The sequence below is a fragment of the Lactuca sativa genome, chromosome 9 (genome assembly GCF_002870075.4).
Source record: "Lactuca sativa cultivar Salinas chromosome 9, Lsat_Salinas_v11, whole genome shotgun sequence".
In the NCBI taxonomy this organism is placed as follows: domain Eukaryota; kingdom Viridiplantae; phylum Streptophyta; class Magnoliopsida; order Asterales; family Asteraceae; genus Lactuca; species Lactuca sativa.
This window is the reverse complement of record NC_056631.2, coordinates 159,879,774-159,902,687: the sequence shown is the minus strand read 5'-3', so window position 1 is coordinate 159,902,687 and position 22,914 is coordinate 159,879,774. Positions and strand designations below refer to the sequence as shown.

The 22,914-nt window shown below is 40.0% G+C and overlaps 1 protein-coding gene across 1 annotated transcript; it reads left to right on the top strand.

The window, feature by feature from the left end:
- The first annotated feature begins 177 nt into the window (after positions 1 to 177).
- LOC111888167 (receptor-like protein kinase FERONIA) lies at positions 178 to 19,234 on the top strand. The gene is made up of 5 exons (XM_042898573.2): positions 178 to 1,299; positions 1,886 to 2,184; positions 18,244 to 18,400; positions 18,511 to 18,647; positions 18,733 to 19,234. Exons 1-5 carry the CDS (start codon positions 249 to 251, stop codon positions 18,886 to 18,888), a joined length of 1,800 nt encoding a protein of 599 aa, XP_042754507.1. The 5' UTR covers positions 178 to 248; the 3' UTR covers positions 18,889 to 19,234.
- Positions 19,235 to 22,914: the final 3,680 nt, after the last annotated feature.

The window sequence follows — 22,914 nt, the reverse complement described above, 5'->3', positions numbered from 1 at the left end:
TATATATATATATATATATATATATATATATATATATATATATATATATATATATATAAAATAATACATCAACAATACATTTTGACCATTTCTTAGGTTGACTATGTACTTATGTAGCTTCAAATATTGGAGTGACGTTGAGCTCATCTCTATCATTTTGAAGGTTGACTGTGAAGCTTCAATATCATTCATAGAACAACAACTGTAACTTCTGTTTCTCCTTCTTCATTTGGTTCTGCATCATAAATATGTTGGCGGTGACCGGAAACGGAAAGGAATCTCAACCATCCACCACCACCTCCTCCTCCTCCTCCATAGAATGGTTACAACCATGTCGTCACTTTAAATTTTCTGAGATTCTCATAGCAACCGATAAATTCAATGAATCATTAGTAATTGGGCATGGGGGATTTGGAAAAGTTTACAAAGGAAACATTATCAACGGATCAAGTGTCACCATTGCTGCCATTAAACGACTGGATTCCATGTCGTCTCAAGGAGCAACAGAGTTTCGGGCAGAAGTTGAGATGCTTTCCAAGTTACGCCACTGTCACCTTGTGTCTTTGCTTGGCTACTGTAATCATGAAAAAGAGATGATCCTGATCTATGAATATATGCCCAATGGAACACTCGAAGACCACCTCCATAAACTCCATACCCCTCTTTCATGGCTTCAGAGACTCAAGATCTGTATAGGTACTGCTCGTGGGTTAGACTACCTCCACACTGGAACTGGGATTGAGTTTGGTGTTATACATCGTGATGTCAAGAGCTCAAATATTTTGTTACATGAAAGTTGGGAAGCTAAAATTTCAGACTTTGGGTTGTCAAGAATAGGTGGAAAGAATCAGCCAACTACTTGTGTGAACACACTTGTTAAAGGCACTTTTGGGTACCTCGATCCAAATTATTTCTCAACGGGAAAGCTGACTAGGAAGTCTGACGTGTATGCTTTTGGGGTGGTGTTGTTGGAAGTGTTGTGTCGAAAGCGTGCAGTTGATAGAAGACTTGATGAGGAGCAGTGGGGTTTAGTGACATGGGCTCAAGAATCTATCAAAGAAGGAAATTTGAATAATATAATTGATTCTGGCATAAAGGCTCAAATATCCTCGAAATGTTTGAAGGAGTTTGTTCGAATTGTAGAGAGATGTTTGCTCAACAATCCAAAACAGCGCCCTACAATGGCTGAAGTTGTGGTCACTCTTGATTCTATACAAAACTTACAACAGAAAATTGATAGTTCCTCACAGACTAGCAAAACAATATTTGGAAGAATGCTAGATGTCTTTCCCTTCAATGGTGAGAACCCTGGTATTTCAAGCTCCTATTGAATTGTGTGTATAGATTCTTTAAATTTTGCGTATCCAACTGTGCAGGCATTAGCTGAAAATTACTAAAATTTTAAAACACAGCCACATACATTTAGAACATGAAAAACATTGGAAATTAAACCCTGATTATGATAAAGTTATAAAATCCAATCATCTAGTCCTAATTAGCATCAATTCATATTAGTAGTGAACAATGGCTTTTGATCAACATGTTTGTCGGGTTTTGATGCTAGGTGTAATAGGAATCATTCTAAAACTTTCGTTGGATGTTTGTTGATTTAGGTTCTTAAGAACCATTTTGGTTTTCTAATAATTTACCTAAGTTCTATTAATGATAAAAATAATTATATTTAAAAAGGAACCATTTAAAAGGGAAATAGATAGGTGAACTATGTATAAAACAGTTGAATGCTAATATTCAGATATATATATTGGGATAGGAAAGACAATTGATATATAGGGTATTAAATTAATGAAGTAAATAAGAACTACTGTATAGTGGTGGGGGATTTGAAATAGCAATTATATATTCTGTTTGTATTTATCTATTTCAGCCCATGATGATTCAAAGCTATCAAGTAATAATAGCAAGGGCAAAATTAGAAGTGACGGTGATAATGTAAAGGATGAAGAAAAATGTTTCACAATTCCTATTCCAAGTTTGAAAATATTTAAGTTTGGCGATTTGGAAAGGACTACAAGCAACTTTAGTCAAGAGTGGCTCATCGATAGGGATGGTTTTGGTGAGGTGTTCACAGGTTGGGTTGACGATAAAACATTTGCCCCATCAGCAAGGTGTGTTGGAATTCTTGTTGCTGTTAAAAGGTACTATAAAGTTCTTCCAGAATCAGAGGTAAGTATCAATAAATATATACACTATTATGAAAGGGCTAAACGCAAGAAATGACAACAAACTTCCATTTATTTGCTATTATAATATCATATTAAGTCATTGTACCTTTGAGAATCTACCCTGTTATAAAAGGGAATTTTCAAAAAAAAAAATTCAACCGTTTATCCGAAAGCCACTACTTTATTATTTTTTTTTTCGAAAAACCACTCGTATTTCTAATAGTTTTCAAAGAAAATTTCATGTATTTTTTTTAATACATCATTTTTAGGAAGAAATATTATTTTTATAACAAAACGTAATTCCTGACCATGAAACAAGGTTTGTTAACCACTAGAGTGACCATGATTCGTGTTTTGACTTTCAAACTATTAAAGATTCATTTTTTTGTTCCAATCAATCGTTTTGTTTTTTTTCTTTTTTTCTTTTTGTTTGTTTTAATCTTCTTTGGTTTCCTTAACAATGTTAGCTAAATCTCAACAAAATCACATAACTTCCTAAAACATAATACAAGACAGAGGCCAATTTTTACACCTCAACAAACCAACTCCATTAGCCTAACCTAAGACCAACTTATGTGCACAACATGTTGGTTCATTGTCGTGACTAAAGAGCCCAACACAATCGGATCCTTAGCTACCGTTCATTGACTATTTCTCATACATATGTTATTGTTGGAAAAATGTCCATTGTCACAACAAGTCAGTGATATTTCTATAAATAGTAGTCATTTTGGGTTACACACAATATATGATTTAAGCATAAGATGATAAAAGAAAAATTAGAGGGACTAGTTTGTTAATTCATTAAGAGATGGTGATTAATTAGAAACTAAAATACTACAAGGGTTTACGTGTAAATAACTCCTTATATAAAATAGTACAAGGGTTTACGTATAAAAAACTCTTTATTTGAATTTGCGGTAATTATATTGCATATCAAGGGATAATTATACCAAGTCAAAGGATAAGAGTTTAAAACCCTTAACCCTACACGAATCCCATTATAAAACCAGCCACCTTTCCCTTTTTCTTCGGGCGTGTTTGTGATTGATTCTCAAACTCCTTATTGACTTTTTGGAAAAGTAAGGATTTCTTGGCTTTTTGAAAAAATGACTTTTTTTCACTAAAAAGTTAGTATTTACCAAAAACCTTTTGTAACCCCTGCAAATTTGGGTTAGACATTTAATATATAATTGATAATCTCATCTAAAGATATAGTAGTCGTAATGACTATCTTGTGGATATAAGGAACGCTTAAATCCGACTTCGTATAAAGAAGTTATGCTTCTTCGAAGTTTCGCGATCAAATAGACATGATTGTGTGCGTCATGAAAAGTGAATCGGAGATCAATTGCTTATTAGCTTAAGTAATCTAAACAAAAGTCATAGTAATCATAAAACCGAGAGCATACATATAGAGAATGTCCAAATCTAACTTCATGTAAGGAAGTTGTGATTCTTCAAAGTTTTAGCACGACTGTATTAGCACAAAATCGGAATTAAAATCAGTTGATTGTTAGACAAAACAATTTAAATGAGAGTTGAATATCTCGTGAATAGGAGTCCGTTGATATAAAGACAGTCGAGAATGGATTTTGTATGAAAAAATTATGGTTTTTATATGGACTTTAATAGTCTAAACTTGTTAATAATATAACTTTAAAAATAATATGAGAATTAGCCGACAGACCCTAAATGAAATTTTAAGATATCATCGATGGTTGGATATAAAAAATATCAAAAATAGGGATTGTATGAAGAATATACTAATTTTTGGAAAATTTCCATCGACGCCACTCGCATATAAGCGCGATGTGCGCTTCTAGAAGCTAGCCACATTGAGTTAGTCTGAGCATGCCACGTGTCGCGAGGTCCAAGGAGCGAAGTCAACTTTGTGGCACGATGTGCCTTTTAAAAAAACACGGTGCCCCCCCCCCCCTCCGTCACCCATACCCTTAGAAATAGATACCATTTTCTGCCCATTTCCCTCACATCCACATCCTTTTCTCTCTTAATCGGTTTTATTCCTTTGAGATTCAATTTTCTTCTGAACTCAGAAATTTTTAGCGGGATTCTAAATCATCAGAGAGCTCAGTAAATAGAAGCTATCAGGTCGGAGTTCTGCGAACTCCCAATGCAATTTCTAACTTTTCGCTAAAATCTCTATAAGTGAAGTTGCACTTATCTTAATTCAAGTGTAACTAATATTTATATTTATAGTCATTATTATGAATCTATAAATAAGATTTATCAGTGATTCCATGTCATAATACTAATTGATCTACTTACGAGGGTGATGTCTAGGTTATATTTAATGAGGTGTTTAAAGTGTGATTTCCAAACACTATACTATATATACCAAATGGACTGTAACGTCCCAAAAATACGAGCCAAAAATTTCATTTTAAAACATACCATTTGCAAAACATTATAAACAAAACATTCACGGATCATGACATTTCATAAAAGATGTTGTTTGTCTGGAAACCATTTCGTAAAACATAATACTATCAGAGTACAAAACCCCAGGAGGATCCCATAGTGCGGAATACAAAGCGTGTGTGTGATGTACCGCTACCGTGCCGGCTCCTTCCCCTTCGAAGAAGAGGTACCTGAAACCAAAACTAAAAACTGTAAGCACGAAGCTTAGTGAGTTCCCCTATATTACCACATACCATACAATTATATATCATACACACTGTCGGGCAATTCTGGGGTGCCCGACCTACCCGGTATGACCATTCTAGGGTGCCGACCTACCCGTGTCAAGCCATTCTAGGGTGCTGACTACCCATGTTAAGCCGTTCTGGGGTGCTGACTACCCATCGGTCCTAACAACCGATCCTCGGGGACTATTTCACCCCTACTGCTACTATCACATATATCATAACATAACATATTATCAGACATATCTGGGGTGTCCGATCTACCCTTCGATCCTAACGACCGAACTTGGGGACTATTCCCCTCCTACTACTACTATCACATATAACATATCATGACAACATATAAACATATCATCACATATTGTCAGACATATCTGGGGTGTCTGGCCTACCCTTCGGTCCTAATAACCGAACTCTACTACTATCACATATACATATCATGCTAGCATATAACATATCAAGTAGTAGCAAACCTAGATGATACCACAAAGACAATCATCTAACATACAACTCCTACTGGTGGGCCGGCATTATGGCCGTAGACCCACCGCTACTGGAAGGTAACTCACCTCAAAGTACTTGTTGATCTGTGTGGGAACTGACTGTCTTCTGCTGCTGCCGCTCCGGAAATCCTCCGGCTATAATTCCCACAAAACCCTTAGTCAAATACTGCTAACCGTCCTCAGGGTAAAATGACCATTTACCCCTTACCAATCAAGAGTCAAAGTCAAAGTCAACTGCCAGTTGGCCCGACTCACCGAGTTGACTTGCCAACTCGCCGAGTCCCTATCCCTTTGTCCGACCATAAACCCGTCTCTACTCGTCAAGTTAAGCATTGACTCGACGACTCCTTCTTCTAACCTAAAGGCCAATAGTCCTTCATCCTACTCGCCGAGTTGTATGAACAACTCGCCGAGTTCATCTTCATCCGAAGAACACTCTATGCTGAGACTCACCGAGCTGTATGAACAACTCGCCGAGTCTGTTCTTGAGGCAAGAAGATTGCCTTGAACTCGCCGAGTCATGGCATTGACTCGCCGAGTTACTTCATGAGTGAGTCTGGCTTCTGACCCACTGAGTCACACCCCATGACTCACTACTCCAACCCGCAACACAAAAAAGGGGAAAACTCAGGGACTCGCGACTCGACTCGCCGAGTCAGATGAACGACTCACCGAGTCTGCCACATGCAAATACTATACATGCGATTCCGCTTGAATCCAGCTCATGTCATTCATAGATCTGGGTTTCTAGGGCCTGATTAACACGTAAAGTTTCCAACTTTACGTGTAAATAATCACCCATGAGGGTTTTAGGGCTCAAAATGCACCAAAAGAGTAGATCTAGGGGTTTCATGCAATATGGCTCCATAAAGGCAGTAGATCCAAGCTCCTGGAGCTCAATCATGCCTAGATCTAGAGGCTAAACAACTTATTACGAACCCTAAAACACAAACAAGCTTGGAGAAAGGCTCAAAAAGGACTTTCATGGAGCTACAAGGGACAATAAGCATGAAAACAGAGGGAAACTAAGTTATACCTCAAGGAAATCACTGAGATAACACAAATATGCCTGGCCTCCTTCTTCTCTTCTTGATCTACTCTCCTTCCCTCTCCAAATCTTCAAGAAAACACACCAAAATGCTTCAATCTCACAAGGAACAAGGCTTGAACGAAGTATAGAGCTCTGAGGGTGAAGGGCGTGACCTTGGGGGCGGATAAGAGGGTTTAAATAGGGTGCAAACCCATGAAATTTAGCGTTTCATCAGACAGCGGGGACTCGCCGAGTCGCCAACTTAAACGTGTTTCGGATCCTGTCTCTACTCGGCGAGTCGGACCTACAACTCGCCGAGTCCAAGGCTAAAAATGAAAACACTAAGATAAATTTTACGTACCAGGAACCAGGTGCTAAAAATGAAAAACACTCGAAGTCTGCTGCTCGATCCTGAAACAGCTCGGAGTAATGCTCCATCATTTCTTCCACTGGCTCCCAACTTGCCCCGCTTCCTGAATCGAATGACGCCTTTCCAAGGCGACACTTTCAGGAGAACCATATCCCCGACCTGGAATTCCAGGTCTGATCGACGCTTGTCGGCATAACTTTTCTGCCGACTCTGCGCAGTCTGAAGCCTGCTTCGAACCTGCTGGATCCTCTCGGTCTTCTTGAGCACCACCTCGGTGCTCCCCATGACCCTCTGACCAGCTTCACCCCAACATATCGGGGTCCTGCACCTCCGTCCATACAACATCTCGAATAGGGGACGGTCAATACTCGCGTGGTAGTTGTTGTTGTATGAGAACTCAGCCAAGGGAAGATATGTATCCCAACTACCACCAAAGTCTAATACGCATGCCCGCAACATATCCTCCAACTTCTGGATGGTCCGCTCGCTCTGACCATCCGTCTGCGGGTGAAAGGCGATGCTAAAATGCAAACGAGTGCCCAACTCATCATGAAACCTCTTCCAAAACCTGGAAGTGAACCGCACATCACGATCTGATATCACTGACACTGGCACCCCATGTCGTGCCACTATCTCCCTGATATAGATATCGGCCAACTTTTCGGCCGAGACACTCTCCTGAATCGGAATGAAATGGGCGCTCTTGGTCTACCGATCCACGATGACCCAAATCGAATCCACTCCTCGCGCCGTCCGGGGAAGCTTCGTGATAAAATCCATCGTAATATCTTCCCATTTCCATAATGGGATATCTAACGGCTGCATCTTGCCGTGCGGTCTCTGATGCTCGGCCTTGACCTTCCTGCAGGTCAAACATCGCTCGACGTACCAGGCCACATCCCGCTTCATGCAGGGCCACCAATAGTCTAGACGAAGATCCCGATACATCTTCGTCGCCCCTGGATGAATAGAGAATCAGGATTTGTGTGCCTCCTCCATCAAGATCTGGCGCACGCCTCCATAATACGACACCCACACCCTACGGTGTAGTGTTAGTAACCCTCGGCTATCATAATCAAAGGAGGTGACTTGACCCACTATTCGCTCACTCTTCCGATGTTCCTCCTTCATAGCCTCCTGCTGGGCTTCCCGAATCTGCTCTAACAGTGGTGTCACCACCGTCATCCTCATACACACATCCCTGATCGATGCCGCCTTACGGCTAAGCACATCGGCCACCATGTTGGCCTTCCCCGGGTGGTAAAGGATCTCGCAATCATAATCCTTCACCACGTCTAACCACCGACGCTGCCTCATGTTCAGATTTGGCTGATCCATGAGGTACCTCAAACTCTTGTGGTCCGTGTAAATGGTACATCGAACCCCGTAGAGGTAATGCCGCCAAATCTTGAGGGCGAAGACCACCGCCCCAAACTCTAAATCATGCATCGGGTAGTTCGCCTCGTGAGGCTTCACCTGCCTCGAGGCATAAGCAATGACATGACCCCTCTGCATCAATACCGCACCTAAGCCCGAGATGGACGCATCAAACTATACCACAAAATCCTTTACGCCCTCGGGCAGGGCTAAGATTGGCGCCTCGCACAATCTCTATCTTAGAATCTCAAACGCTGCTTGCTGCTCAGGCCCCCATCGAAAGACCACGGCTTTCTTAGTCAACCGTGTCAAGGGTACGACTATCTTGGAGAAATCCTGAATGAATCTCCGATAGTAGCCTGCTAATCCTAGGAAACTCCGAATCTCAGATGGAGACTTCGGAACCTCCCATCTCATCACGACCTCCACCTTGGCCAGGTTTACTGGTATCCCGCTCTGGTTGACGAGGTGCCCAAGAAACTGCACCTCGCGCAACCCAAACTCACATTTGGAGAACTTGGCGTACAAGCTCTCCCTCCTCAAGGTCTCCAAAACCTCTCTCAGATGGTCCTCGTGCTCCTCCTGCGTCTTGGAATAAACCAAGATGTCATCAATGAAAACTATCACAGACCGATCCAGCATCAGTCTACACACGCGGTTCATGAGGTCCATGAATGCGGCATGAGCATTGGTGAGCCCAGATGGTATCACCACGAACTCGTAATGGCCATAACGCGTCCGAAACGCGGTCTTCAGTACATCCTCCTCTCTGACCCTCATCTGATGATAACCTGAACGCAAATCGATCTTGGAGAACCAAGATGCTCCCTGTAACTGATCAAAGAGGTCATCAATCCTCGGGAGTGGGTAACGGTTCTTCACCGTTACCTTATTCAGCTCCCGGTAATCTATACACATCCGATGCGACCCATCCTTCTTCTTCACAAACAGGATCGGGGCTCCCCAGCGTGAACTGCTCGGTCGAATAAATCCCTTGTCTAGCAGCACCTGCAGCTGCGTATACAACTCCTGCATCTCGGGAGGAGCCAACCGATATGGTGCCTTGGCTATCAAAGCCGAACCAGGAACTAGGTCGATCCTGAACTCTACCTGACGCTTCGGTGGTATTCTAGGAAGCTCCTCCGGGAACGCATCAGCGTAGTCTCGCACCACTGGAACCTCGCTCATCGTTGTCTTACCCGCATCCCGGGTATCCATAACATACGCGACGTATCCCGCGCAACCCTGTTGAAGGTAACGCCTAGCTCTCGCTAATGAACATACTGTGGGTCCACGCTGTGGCCTCTCACCGTGGATCACCAACTCTCCCCCACTTGGGGTCCTGATCCGTACTAACTGTTGTGCGCAATCTATCACCACCCCATTAGGGCTCAACCAATCCATGCCTATAATCACCTTGTTCCCCTGCAATGGGATGGGAACCAAATCCACCAAATAGCGCTCCTCAAATTACCTTAGGAAACAATCCCTGAATACTACCGACGCTTACACCGATCAATCATCGGCAATCTCTACCTCTAAAGGGCAATCCAACATGCCTGAAGACTCTGTAAACCTCTTGCTAAGTGCAAGGGAAACAAATGATCGAGTGGCACCCGAGTCAAACAACACCTGAACAGGAATACCGTTCACATGGAACGATCCTAATGCATATACACAGAGCACATATCAATATCATAACATTGCAAAAATAAAGTAGAGGGAAAGAATCATACCCATCACCACATCGGGTGCGGCGCGTACCTCCTCTATCGTCAGCTGAAATGCCCGGCTCCTCACCACTAGAGCCTCTGACTTGACCTACCGGCCATCTGTAATTCGAAGGGTAGCTGGAGTTGGCGCCTTAGCCGGCGCTGATGTTGTCAATTGGGGGCAATTGGCCTTCTTGTGGCCCCTCTGGTTGCAGTGGAAACACAGCAACTCCGATGTCTGGATCACAGGTGCAAGGGTGGTACAATCCCTGCTGAAATGCCCCGTCTTGCCGCACTTATAGCAGCCCGACACTCCCAACCTACATGCCCCCTCATGAGGCCTGTCGCATTTCTTGCAGCGGCTCGGTCCTGACTGGCCTTTCGGCCTACCATCTGGTCCCTTAGGCTTCTTCTCCGAAGCCCCTCCTGCCTGACCCTCCTCTGTCTTCCTCTTCCAGATGTGCTCCAGATCTATCTCCCTCTCCCTTTCCCTGGCAATCATAGAGTCCAGGGTAGGGCAAACTGAAAAACTGACATGCTCCCGAATATCAGCTCGTAGCATGTCATGATAGCGGGTCCTCCTCATATCCTCATCACCCGCGTACTGGGGTACCAGCAACGCTCTCTCCCGGAACTTGGCGGTGATCTCCGCCACAGTCTCCGTCGTCTGTCTCATATCCAAGAACTCCCTGGACAACTGCTAAAGCTCGATAGCCAGCGCAAACTCTGCCCTGAACCTGGTCGCGAAGTCTGACCAAGTCATAGCCTTGACAGCCGAGGCTCCCAACGAGTCACCCACGGACTCCCATCAATCCCTAGCTCGATCTCGTAAACACCCTGCTGCAAACCTCACCTTCGACCCCTCAAGGCAGAAGCTAATCATCTGTGCGGACTCAATGTCTGCAATCCATCGTCTGGCAGCTATGGGGTCCTTCGCCCCGTGAAAATCCGGCGCACCACTGCCCCGGAAGTCCTTGAAGGACAGTGTGCGAGATCTCGACTGGGCAGATCATGTCGCTCCTAAATGCCCTGAGGCGATCCTCCATCAACTCCAATATCCCTTCCTTGATCGACCCGAAGATAATGGGGGTCGACTCAAGGATGGCTCTGGTGATCTCTAACGCGATGAACCCGCGTAGCCCCTCATCTACTGGCTCGGAACCTGATCCCGAACCCGATCCCTCTCCTGAACTGCCAACTGCTAGCCTTGAGCGTAGTACCACCATTCTGAAATACAAAAATAATAATTGTTAGCGATACTGACACCACTGGAGGGATCACACTTACTACAAGTTCCCTGGTCTTATCTTGGCCTTCCTTAGTTCGGGTACGGATCATCTACTTTCAGTAGTACGGGCCCATACTACCTTCCACATCTATCCGTACCCTTTCCAAGGACTGCCTTGACTCCACCAGGTCCCTTTCACTACCGCTGATCATTGCTAAACTCATCCTAGGCTTGCCCCAGGAAATCTCTAACTCCACTCTACCCGGTCCTCAGTTGCTGAAGGCCTCCTTGTAATGCCAATTAGTCATTACCTGAATACCATCACATGTGGTGAGGCTCAGATAATCCTTCGAGTATCAGACTCGGCTTTACACGGTTAGACTCAGACAAAAGTCACGCAGTAAGGCCAAATCCAGCACTCTAAGATTATTCAACCCTTATCACATGTGACGTGACGTATTCATCTAATGTCTAACTCCCATTACTCAGAGTCCCCTCGAAGCACAAAGCAAGCAGCATTCAGACACAAGGAACAATCTCAGGCAATTTCGTCCTCATAGAGGACAGTTGTACTAGGGTACAATGCTAAACTCATACTATCAGGCATAACCCTAACAGGCTATCCTACTGCTGTCTACTCAATTCTAGCATGCAATTTTCATACACTGAAGCACATGAGGCAGGCACATAAGGCATCACTCCTAGATCCTTAGTCCTATTCTAGCATGCTATTCTACTGAAACTGATAAACATAACATAATCTTGTATGGGTACTTTGGGGAATACTTACTTGAGCTCGGCCGGTCGCGCACATCACACACTTTGTTTTTTCTTAAAACACTTTACTTAGCATTTTAGAAAACATTTTCTTTTTCTAAAATCTTTTAATCCCTCGATTTGAGTTCAAACACCCTCGAAGGTGTGTCCAAATCCCTCAACCCAGGGCTCTGATACCAACTTGTAACGTCCTAAAAATACAAGCCAAAAATTTCATTTTAAAACATACCATTTGCAAAACATTATAAATAAAACATTCACGGATCATGACATTTCATAAAAGATGTTGTTTGTCTGGAAAAAATAAAACATTCACGGATCATGACATTTCATAAAAGATGTTGTTTGTTTGGAAACCATTTCGTAAAACATAATACTATCAGAGTACAAAACCCCGGAGGATCCCATAGTGCGGAATACAAAGCGTGTGTGTGATGTACTGCTACCGTGCCGACTCCTTCCCCTTCGAAGGAGAGGTACCTGAAACCAAAATTGAAAACTGTAAGCACAAAGCTTAGTGAGTTCCCCTATATTACCACATACCATACAATTATATATCATACACACTGTCGGGCAATTCTGGGGTGCCCGACCTACCCGGTACGGCCATTCTGGTGTGCCGACCTACCCGTGTCAAGCCGTTCTGGAGTGCTGACTACCCATGTCAAGCCATTATGGGGTGCTGACTACCCATCGGTCCTAACAACCGATCTTCGGGGACTATTTCACCCCCTACTGCTACTGGAAGGTAACTCACCTCAAAGTAGTTGCTGATCTGTGTGGGAATTGACTGTCTTCTACTGTTGCCGCTCCGGAAATCCTTCGGCTATAATTCCCACAAAACCCTTAGTCAAATACTGCTAACCGTCCTCAGGGTAAAATGACCATTTACCCCTTACCAATCAAGAGTCAAAGTCAAAGTCAACTGCCAGTTGGCCCGACTCGCCGAGTTGACTTGCCAACTCGCCGAGTCCCTATCCTTTTGTCCGACCATAAACCCGTCTCTACTCGTCGAGTTAAGCATTGACTTGATGAGTCCTCCTTCTAAACTAAAGGCCAATAGTCCTTCATCCTACTCGCCGAGTTGTATGAACAACTCGCCGAGTTCATCTTCATCCGAAGAACACTCTATGCTGAGACTCGCCGAGCTGTATGAACAACTCGTCGAGTCTGTTCTTGAGGCAAGAAGATTGCCTTGAACTCGCCGAGTCATGGCATTGACTCGCCGAGTTACTTCATGAGTGAGTCTGGCTTCCGACCCACTGAGTCACACCCCATGACTCACTACTCCAACCCGCAACACGAAAATGGGGAAAACTCGGGGACTCGCGACTCGACTCGCCGAGTCTGCCACATGTAAATACTATACACGTGATTCTGCTTGAATCCAGTTCATGTCATTCATAGATCTGGGTTTCTAGGGCCTGATTAACACGTAAAGTTTCCAACTTTACGTGTAAATAATCACCCATGAGGGTTTTAGGGCTCAAAATGCACCAAAAGAGTAGATCTAGGGCTTTCATGCAATATGGCTCCATAAAGGCAGTAGATCCAAGCTCCTAGAGCTCAATCATGCCTAGATCTAGAGGCTAAACAACTTATTATGAACCCTAAAACACAAACAAGCTTGGAGAAAGGCTCAAGAAGGACTTTCATGGAGCTACAAGGGACAATAAGCATGAAAACAGAGGGAAACTAAGTTATACCTCAAGGAAATCACTCAGATAACACAAATATGCCTAGCCTCCTTCTTCTCTTCTTGATCTACTTTCCTTCCCTCTCCAAATCTTCAAGAAAACACACCAAAATGCTTCAATCTCACAAGGAACAAGGCTTGAACGAAGTATAGAGCTCTGAGGGTGAAGGGGGCGACCGTGGGGGCGGATAAGAGGGTTTAAATAGGGTGCAACCCCTTGAAATTTAGGGTTTCATTAGACAGCGAGGACTCGCCGATTCCAGAATATGGACTCGCCGAGTCGCCAACTTAAACGTGTTCCAGATCCCATCTCTACTTGGCGAGTCGGACCTACAACTCGCCGAGTCCAAGGCTAAAAATGAAAAACACTAAGAAAAATTTTACGTACCAGGAACCAAGTGCTACACGGACCCTACCTCTGATATGATCTTACCTGGTTTCTCCTTGATAGATATTGATGTAGACATTAGGATTGTTGAGGAATCTAGATTATCGTTACTCACAATGAGTATAAGACTAAAACCTAGTAATAATTATACTTAGGTCACGTCAAAGGAAAAGTTAATAGGTTAGGCAAAGCTCTGACCATATCACCAGTCATCCACTTTTAACAAGTTAGTGCATAGTTCCATTCATGAACATGAATTTAATACAAGTATTAATTAAAGTATTAAATATTTGTTGAAAGTTATATGTAAATTATATGTTTATTGACTGGAATATATGTTAGACTCTATGCAAACCATATACGTTTCTATATGTGATAAGAGATGTATATTCCATGATAATAGAAGTATTATTACTAAAAAAGATAAATATATATATTAAATGCTTAATACGTTGTGTTGAATATATACACTAGGACAGTATAGTGTTGTCTAAACAGGAGTAGTTAGTAAAATTGATTATAAGCCTGGTAGCCTTGCCTACTAGTAAGATAAGACTTATTATATTATAGATGTCTAGTTCAGTTAAGTTTGATATTAGGTAGTCTCATTTACAAAATATGCGTAAGTTAGGAATGGAGAGTAGAGTTCTATTCCATGACACTTTTAGATGTTGATGGTACGAAATACATACCTGAGTATAAATAGTATTCATTTTTGGATGAAAAAAAGTGGTGGGTCAAGATCAGGTAACTATAATGGTATGTCTGGTCATCTCCTAGAGTAAGATGACAACATTTGATCATTTTATACGGTCTTGTGAATTACGTTCCTAGTGTGGGTTACCCACAGACGTAGATGAAATGCGATACCATATCTGTCAAATACTCTGATGGCTCATGTACCTTTATGACTTTCACTAGACAAAGAAACCCCTAGATGTGTAGTCAAACCCTTACTCTAAAATAGTTTATCTTTGTGATAACTGTGGACTAGGATCGGTTGGGATGGGTATGATTGGTTTATAGGTATCTAACTTTGAAATATATTGATTGGTAACAGTCGGTTTTGCAGGGTTGATAATTAAGGAATATTATCATAATAATATTGTAGGATTGAAATCCCTATGTATCTCACCAGGTTTCTCAACCTGACCCATTCAGTTTGTATGTATCACAGGTATCAAGACTTAAGTTACTGGATCTTGATTAGGATGTTTAGTGATTAAGAGACTGACTGCAATGGTGTCATGACCATTAGGTCTTTACGCTGTAACTTATGTATCTTTATTGATTATGACATCCTTAGGATTTTATTTGAGGCAATCTTGTTCTCAAAAGACTTTTATATATTGGGATTTTCCACAAATGAAGTATCATGATTTTTAAAACGTAAGGAAATTTCTTTTTGGTTCTGAAAATTAGATGATGTCACACCTTTTTAACTTATTGACTTATTGAAAAGCCAATAAGTCAATAAGTCATTTTAAAAGAGCACTCCCAAACACCCCGTTCCTCTTGCTCTCGAAAACCCCTCCCTTCTCAATGTAGGGTTTGGTTTTGTCAATCATAGAGAAGAAAAACAAGTCATATAACATAGATCATCATCTTACGGTGCTACTACAAGAGAGGAGTTCTCGTTTTGGCTCTCCAATCATCCAAGAAACCAAAAGGATCGACTACAACAAAGGTGATAATCTCATTTGTTGTCATTTTTTGTTGCTATTAGTTGTATAAACAAGATCCAAAGTGTAATGTGATGATACAAATTTTTTATTACTTTTGTTGCGTGTGTTTGGAAAACCATCACATTCTGACAATTATAAGTTAATAGGTTGTTTCATGTCCCACGTTTCCCTCAACCACATGATCTCTATTATGTTCCTTAGTTCTAGTTAGCACATAGGTTTGCATCTATTTATATACATTGTATTGCATCATGGAATATATAAGAAAATAAATAATTTATCATCTTACTTTCTCTCATTTGTCCATAAACGCTTCTGAACATCGATATGTTTTGTATCAAGCATTTACTCACAAGTCATACAAGCCTCCCCGAATAATACAAGTGGAAAGAAACTTTCTGAATATTATGTTGGGGTACATTATAAACTATAAAGAAAACAAAGTAATGAATGCCCAAATCCGAACCAACTTAGATTGTCATTCACTAGAATATTTTGCTATAGATTCTATTGGGAAAGACCTCCTTCAAAAAGCATAAGCATCTCCTCGTCAATTCCCAGATCACAAAGTCGAAGATGGTGCATTGATGGTTACATGTTCATTCCTCAACTATCCCATCTTTGCCAAGCGCTATTAAGTGAGTTTCACTCTTCACCATTTGGGGGCCATGCAAGTTTAAAACCCAATGTAAAAAGAATACATGCAACTTTTTTGCGTAATGCCAAAAATGAAGTCACCAATTTTATTAATGTACCATTTTGAAGAAAAGGTATATATGCAACACCAACACGTGCTAATTATTTTAATTTTCAATAAAAATCCATAAATGTATAATAATCATTTTAAAATTTAACACTATTAATCAATTAAACATATACAAAAGATGACAATTGTAGTCTTTTGGTTTAGTTCCTTTTTTTGTTTCTATTGAACATACAAAAACCTGTTTTTCAAAAAAACAAAACTCAAACCATAGGTTTTTCAAAACGTATAGGGTGTTGATTTCTTATATATAAAAACTTGAAAAAAATAAATAAACCAGATCACCCAAAAATTATGTCATTCTATATCTATGCATGTTTAATTGGTTGTGTTAAAAATTAAATTATTATTATACATTTACGATTTCTTTTGAAAATATAATGATAAGGATGTGATGCTTTTGTCTTGTATTATGTTTTAGAAAATCATGTGTTTGTTAAATTTTTTTGCAACATTATTAATGAAGAAACCCATGAAAATAAATTAATAATAATAAACGAATTTTTTTTTTCAAACTAAAATGGAACCATTCCCACCTCTAGTGGTGAATAAACTTTGTTTCGTGGCCAGAAATCACGTGGGATTCTTAAAAAATAATGTTTTCTTAAAAAGTGATGTTTTTTTTAATATGAATGATTTACAGGAAACTTTTAGAAATATGAATGTTTTTTAGACTTGGCAAAACATGATACGATACGAAAACCCGACACGAAATTAGCGGGTTAGGGTCAGAGATTTCGACACGTTTATGTAAACGAGTTGATACGACACGACACGATAATTAAACGGATAGGGTTAGGGTGAAGACTTTTAACTCAAAGATGACTCGAATATGACATGTTTAATTATATATTATTAATTATAAATTTCATATTTTTATAATTATATTATATGTTATAGACTTGTAGTGGGCCAAACTCAATAATTAGAAGTAATATTCAAAATTTCAAAGTTACTTAATTTTAGTCATCCTCACCACCTATCCCTTTTGATCCCCAACTTTAACTCTTTTTATTTGTCCTTCTAAACTTACTTTAAATTTTGTCGTTCCATCTCAAAACTCCAGTGTTTCACTTTTTCCCTTTTGACTTCACAACTCCTACTTTCCAACCTTTAAAATATTTCAGCCCGCTATGACACAATATATTTACAAGATCTAAACCTTAACCCGAAACCTGACAGAAAACCGACACGAAAATAAACGGGTTGACACGGCACGACACGATATTTAAACGGGTCGGGTTAGGGTCAAACCCTTTCAACCCGTTTAATGTATTGACACGACACGACACGTTTGACAGGTCTAATGTTTTTTAAGATAGAAAAAATAAAGTTGTGGTTTTAGATAAAGAGTTGAAAATGTAGTTGTTTATATGAAAATTTCGCAATTGAAAATTGTTTTGTATTTTGATGACATCACTATAATTTGGTATATTTTTCAAAATACAACCCTGTAACAACAGACCCAAAGGAGGATGTTATTATAAAATTAAGTGTAGTATGTTGCTATTTCTTGCATTCAACCATATATGACGTGTTAAGTGAAAGTCACCCAAAAAGTTTCCATCAGGTTCCTTTCTCTTCATATACAAAAGCACAAGAACATAAAAGATGCATGCTAATTGTTGCGTCCTGATTCACTTTGTTTCTTTCCAAATAAGTGGCTTAAGAACACGGCATTAAACCATGAGAAAAACATGGAAAATATTATCCTTCAAGGTTGGAATTAAACATGGATAATGCTTATTTGTATATCTATGTTCTATGTTGTGAATGGAACTCGGGAGTCCTTTTATAATAAAATGCTTAAACTATTTTTTTATGAATTCTTTTGCTAAATGTAATTTGAAATGTTGTAAGATCAGACACTAGTGACAACACTAGTGACAGGCATTGGAAGGTTGCCTCATCTAAATATTATTAGTCTCATGGGATACTGCAATGATAAGAAGAAAAATTGCTTGCTTGTTTACGACTACACCCACATTCTTAAGCTAAATCTTAGTCACTTCTTATTTGGAGGTAATCTACTTGAATCTCTCTCAATAACTATTGTTGAATTATTCTTACTCAAAGTTAAATTGTTGCCATGAAGTAGATGATGTGACATGATTAATTTTCAAATGCACCAGATGTTACCAAACCACTTTCATGGATAACACGTCTTAGGATAATGATAGGAGTAGCTCGTGGACTCGCTTATCTACACTCGTCAAAGGAGCAAGTTATTCACGGTGGTATTAAAACCTTTAATATATTGTTGGATAAGGTAGTACCTGTTAAGTTACATAATTTTTTTGGAGGCGATAATTTCATTTTATGCCATAAAAGTTAAGCATTTATTCTTATTCCAGAATTTTAATGCAAAGTTGGGGCATTTTGGTTTGGCTAAAGGTCGGCCTAAATTCTCTGAATCAGATACAAGTACACGTGACATGGATACCTTACGTTATTTCGACCAAGAGGATCGACTTAATGGTATATGCTACATATTTATAAATTCTGGATGAAGTTTGTATTTTCAAAAGGACGATGGTTATTTTTTCCTACAAATATAATCAAGTGTAGTGGTTCAAAAAAAATAATGTCTCTATTTTATGATTAATATAAATATTGAACTTCACTGTTAGAGGTCACTTGACAATTACGGGTGACATTTATAGTTTCGGAGTGGTGTTGTGGGAAACCCTGACAGGCCAGCGGGCATGGGAACCGCAATCGCTCTTTTCTACATTCACTTTAGTAGAATGGGCAAGTCCATTTCTAGAAGACAAACAAAAGCTAAAAGATATAATAGATCCATGTCTTAAAAATAATTATCCTCTAGATGGTGCTTTCCATTGTCTTGCACTAGCAACGAGATGTGTTGCAAAGGATCATAAGGCTAGGCCTTCAAGTAAACAAGTTTTGTGGAGATTACAACAAATATATTCTGTTAACAAATAATGCATAAAAGATATGATAATGTACTTAGATTTAGGGGACTAAAAGAACTTATGTTTTAATCTATAGATTTTAATAATATCCGATCAGATCCGCTCATTATTCTTTCCTTTTTATAATAAACCTTGTTCTTTCAATTTTGATATATCCATGCCTCCGGCCTCTACACTGGTTAGGGTCTTCTACTCTTCTATCTCACATATGCTGTAAAAACTCAATTTCTCTTAATGTCGAAATTGGTTAAGTTTATAAAGCATCAGTTTATTGTTGCTTTTTCTACCGTTCTTCTACAGGTTGTGGTTTTATGTTATGATGGTGTTTGACTGATTAAAAAATCTTTACAAGGGAAAAAGGATGTGAGCTTGGAAGCTCTGTTCTTGCCTGATTTCCATTATTATTTATAAGAGTATGGTGGATTACCTCTTTTATAATCAGTTTATTAACCTTATATGAAAAGTCATTGTAGGATTCGTTGAAATCAGCTAGACTGGTGGTCATGTGCTTTTTGAATAAATATCACTTTTAATGTCAAATATAAGAAAAAAAAAGTGATCAAATGGGTACATGAAATTAGTTGGTTTAAAATAGAAAGACTATCTATAGGCCATAATGTTAGTCATATATATTTATTAATAATAGTGATAATAAAAATATAGTATATAAAATGATACATCACCGATACATGTTGATCATTTCTTTGGTTGGCTATGTAGCTTCAAATATTGGACTAACGTTGAGCTCATCACCACTGCTAGAAAATTTGGTTTTAGCTACTAAATATTATATGAAAAATATTCATCTAGTTTCCTACAAACATGCACAAAAGTGTAACGCAAAAAAAATTCCAATAAATTACCTACGGAAGTAGATACCCTAAAGATTCCGTTGGAAAAGTGTCGTTATTTTCCTATAAAACACTAACGAAATATTAATTAATATTTAAAAATAGTATTCTATTGGAAAATCGTAGGAAAAATAATAGCGGGAATTGAAAACATTTTCCCACCTTTTGTCTTTGCTTTTCCCTCATAATATTTGAAGTTAATTTTTTTTACATTTTAATATACATTATGAAGTATGTTGCTATTTTTAAGTATTTTACTATTATGAATGAAAATAGTCTCTAAATAAATAATTTGTTGTTATTATTTTGTTAAAATAAAGTGTGTTGCTATTATAGATGAAAAATAAGTACAAGACCTATATTGGTAGAAAAGTAAAGTATGTTGCTATTATGGAATATGTTTTTTGTATGTTTCTATAATAGATAAAGAATGTTGATATATATTGTTTGTTTTCTAATTATATGCTTGTTTTTAGTTTAAGGAGCTACAAACCCAACTTAAAAGTGAAGATAGGGAAATAGTTTGGGAAAATTACTGCCCTACAAACTTTCTAGGGTTGACCATTTTGCTCTCTAAATGTTTTTTGTGGCTTTATGAGGGAACCAGCTTGTGGATAACCTGTCTTTTTACCCTTTTTACTTGGTATAGCCGGTTTGAGTCTCTCTCTCAGTCAAAGTCAACAGATTTGCCTCTTTTCTTGTTTAAGAGCACCATGGCAGAAATGGGATGTTCATTATGATTACTTTGTGCTATCTGTTTCAAACCCATTGTCATCTTCATCTTATCATCATATTCATCAACATCTTCGACTGTAACTTCATCTTCATGATTATCATCAGTTTTTTTTGTAACACCCCGAGTTCAGAAGAGCAGGTTCAGAGTTCTTGGTGTAATTAAGGAAGATCGACTCGACGAGTCTATGGATAGACTCGGCGAGTCGAGTTGCGATTTGGTCACGTGCTAAGTGACCGACTCGGCAAGTCGGCGGCTAGACTCGACGAGTCGGTGCTGGAATGAGAAACCCTATTTTCAGGGTTTGCACCATATTTAAGGAACCTTAAGCCCCACCCCCATCCTCTTTAGCACCCCCCCCCCCTTGATGTCCAGAAGCTTTCCCCATCGTTTCCAAACCCAAATTTGAGAGTGAGAGGGATTTAAGTGTGTTGTGGAGCTTGGAGAAGAAGGATACTTAAAGCAAGAGTTGGTGGGATCATAAAGGAGCGAAGTGGATTGGATTTCCTTGCTTGTTGGCATCAGATTAAAGGTAAAAAGCTGTTGCCTTGACTTTGTTGTGCCAAGATTGTTCATGAATGAAGTTTTAGGGCCAAATTGTCATATATGAGTCTCTTTTCGAGTATTGGGTTCAGATCTGTGGTTGCTACTACAGATCTAGACTGGTCTTGACTCATGAATCTAGAAAGTGATAGCTTTGGGGCTTGATTGAGAGTGTCCTTGCCTTAAACCTTCATTTTAGCTTGATTAGAGCTTGTTGAGCCTTGCATGCATGTAAAGTTGGAAACTTTACGTGTGGGTCTGGCCCTAGAAGTCCAGATCTATGTATTGGAAGCAATGGAATGGCATGTGATCGTCTGAATGAAGATATTATGTGCGGACTCGGCGAGTCTAGGAGATGACTCAGCGAGTCGGGCTAGATATCAGACTTGAGTCGCATAGTAACTTGGCGAGTCACATGGGTAGACTCGGCGAGATGTATGATGATGGGCAGGAACTCGATGAGTTGGAAGAACAACTCGACGAGTCTGTTGAAGATTGCTTGGGACTCGGCGAGTCTGTTCTTGGACTCGGTGAGTCTGTTCTTGGACTCGGCAAGTCTGGTCGTGGAACCCTAACCTTTTCTGGTTGAGCTGTGAATCAGTGAGTCAAGGGATGACTCGGTGAGTTGAGCAGGAAGGGACTTAGAGCTTGTTGGACTCAACGAGTCTTGGGGTAACTCAATGAGTTGACTCGGCGAGTAAGGTCAACCAGGAAGGTTGAATTTGACTGAGGACTTTGACTTTGACTTGGATGAAGGGTTGACCAGTTTGACTTTCAAGGGTATTTTGGTAATTATTGGTGTTTTTTGGTTTTGGTTATTTGGCATTGATCAGTGGTGGAGTTCGTGCTGGTGGTCGGAGCAGCGAGGTCTTATTTCTTCAAGTCGACAGTTGCAGGTGAGTTATCCTCACTAGATCGACAGGGTCTAAGGCACCAAAGCCGGCCCTTTATCGGATGAGAATTTGGGTAGTTGTTTGTTATGTTATTGCTTTGCTATGTCTGCATCCTGGTAGTTAGGATGGTATATGTTAGAGACCTGGTTAAGCTCGGTATCCTAATATATAGGGTGATGCTATGTTAGAAACTTGGTTAAGGTTGATATCCTGGTATATAGGATGATGTTATGTTAGTGATCGGTTAGGTCAGTATCCTAGTTAGAATGTTGCTATGTTATGTGATCTGTTAGATCGGTTGATTAGTTGTGAATTGCTATATGATTATATGTTTATGTGCACATGGTTGTTGGACTGGGGTTGGGTTGAGGCGGGTCCTGCTTTGTGCTGTAGGCCAACATACCCAGGGCGGACCGGTTAGACCGAAGGCCCGGCGAGCGGTCCAGATAGGCTGCAGGCCCCAAGGGTTATAAACGAACAGTGTAATAAAACATCTGTAATATCATATCATGTCAAAACCAAAGTAGAAATAACCCAAGGTGTTATCATAAAATAATATCAGAGTGTAATCCCAAAGATC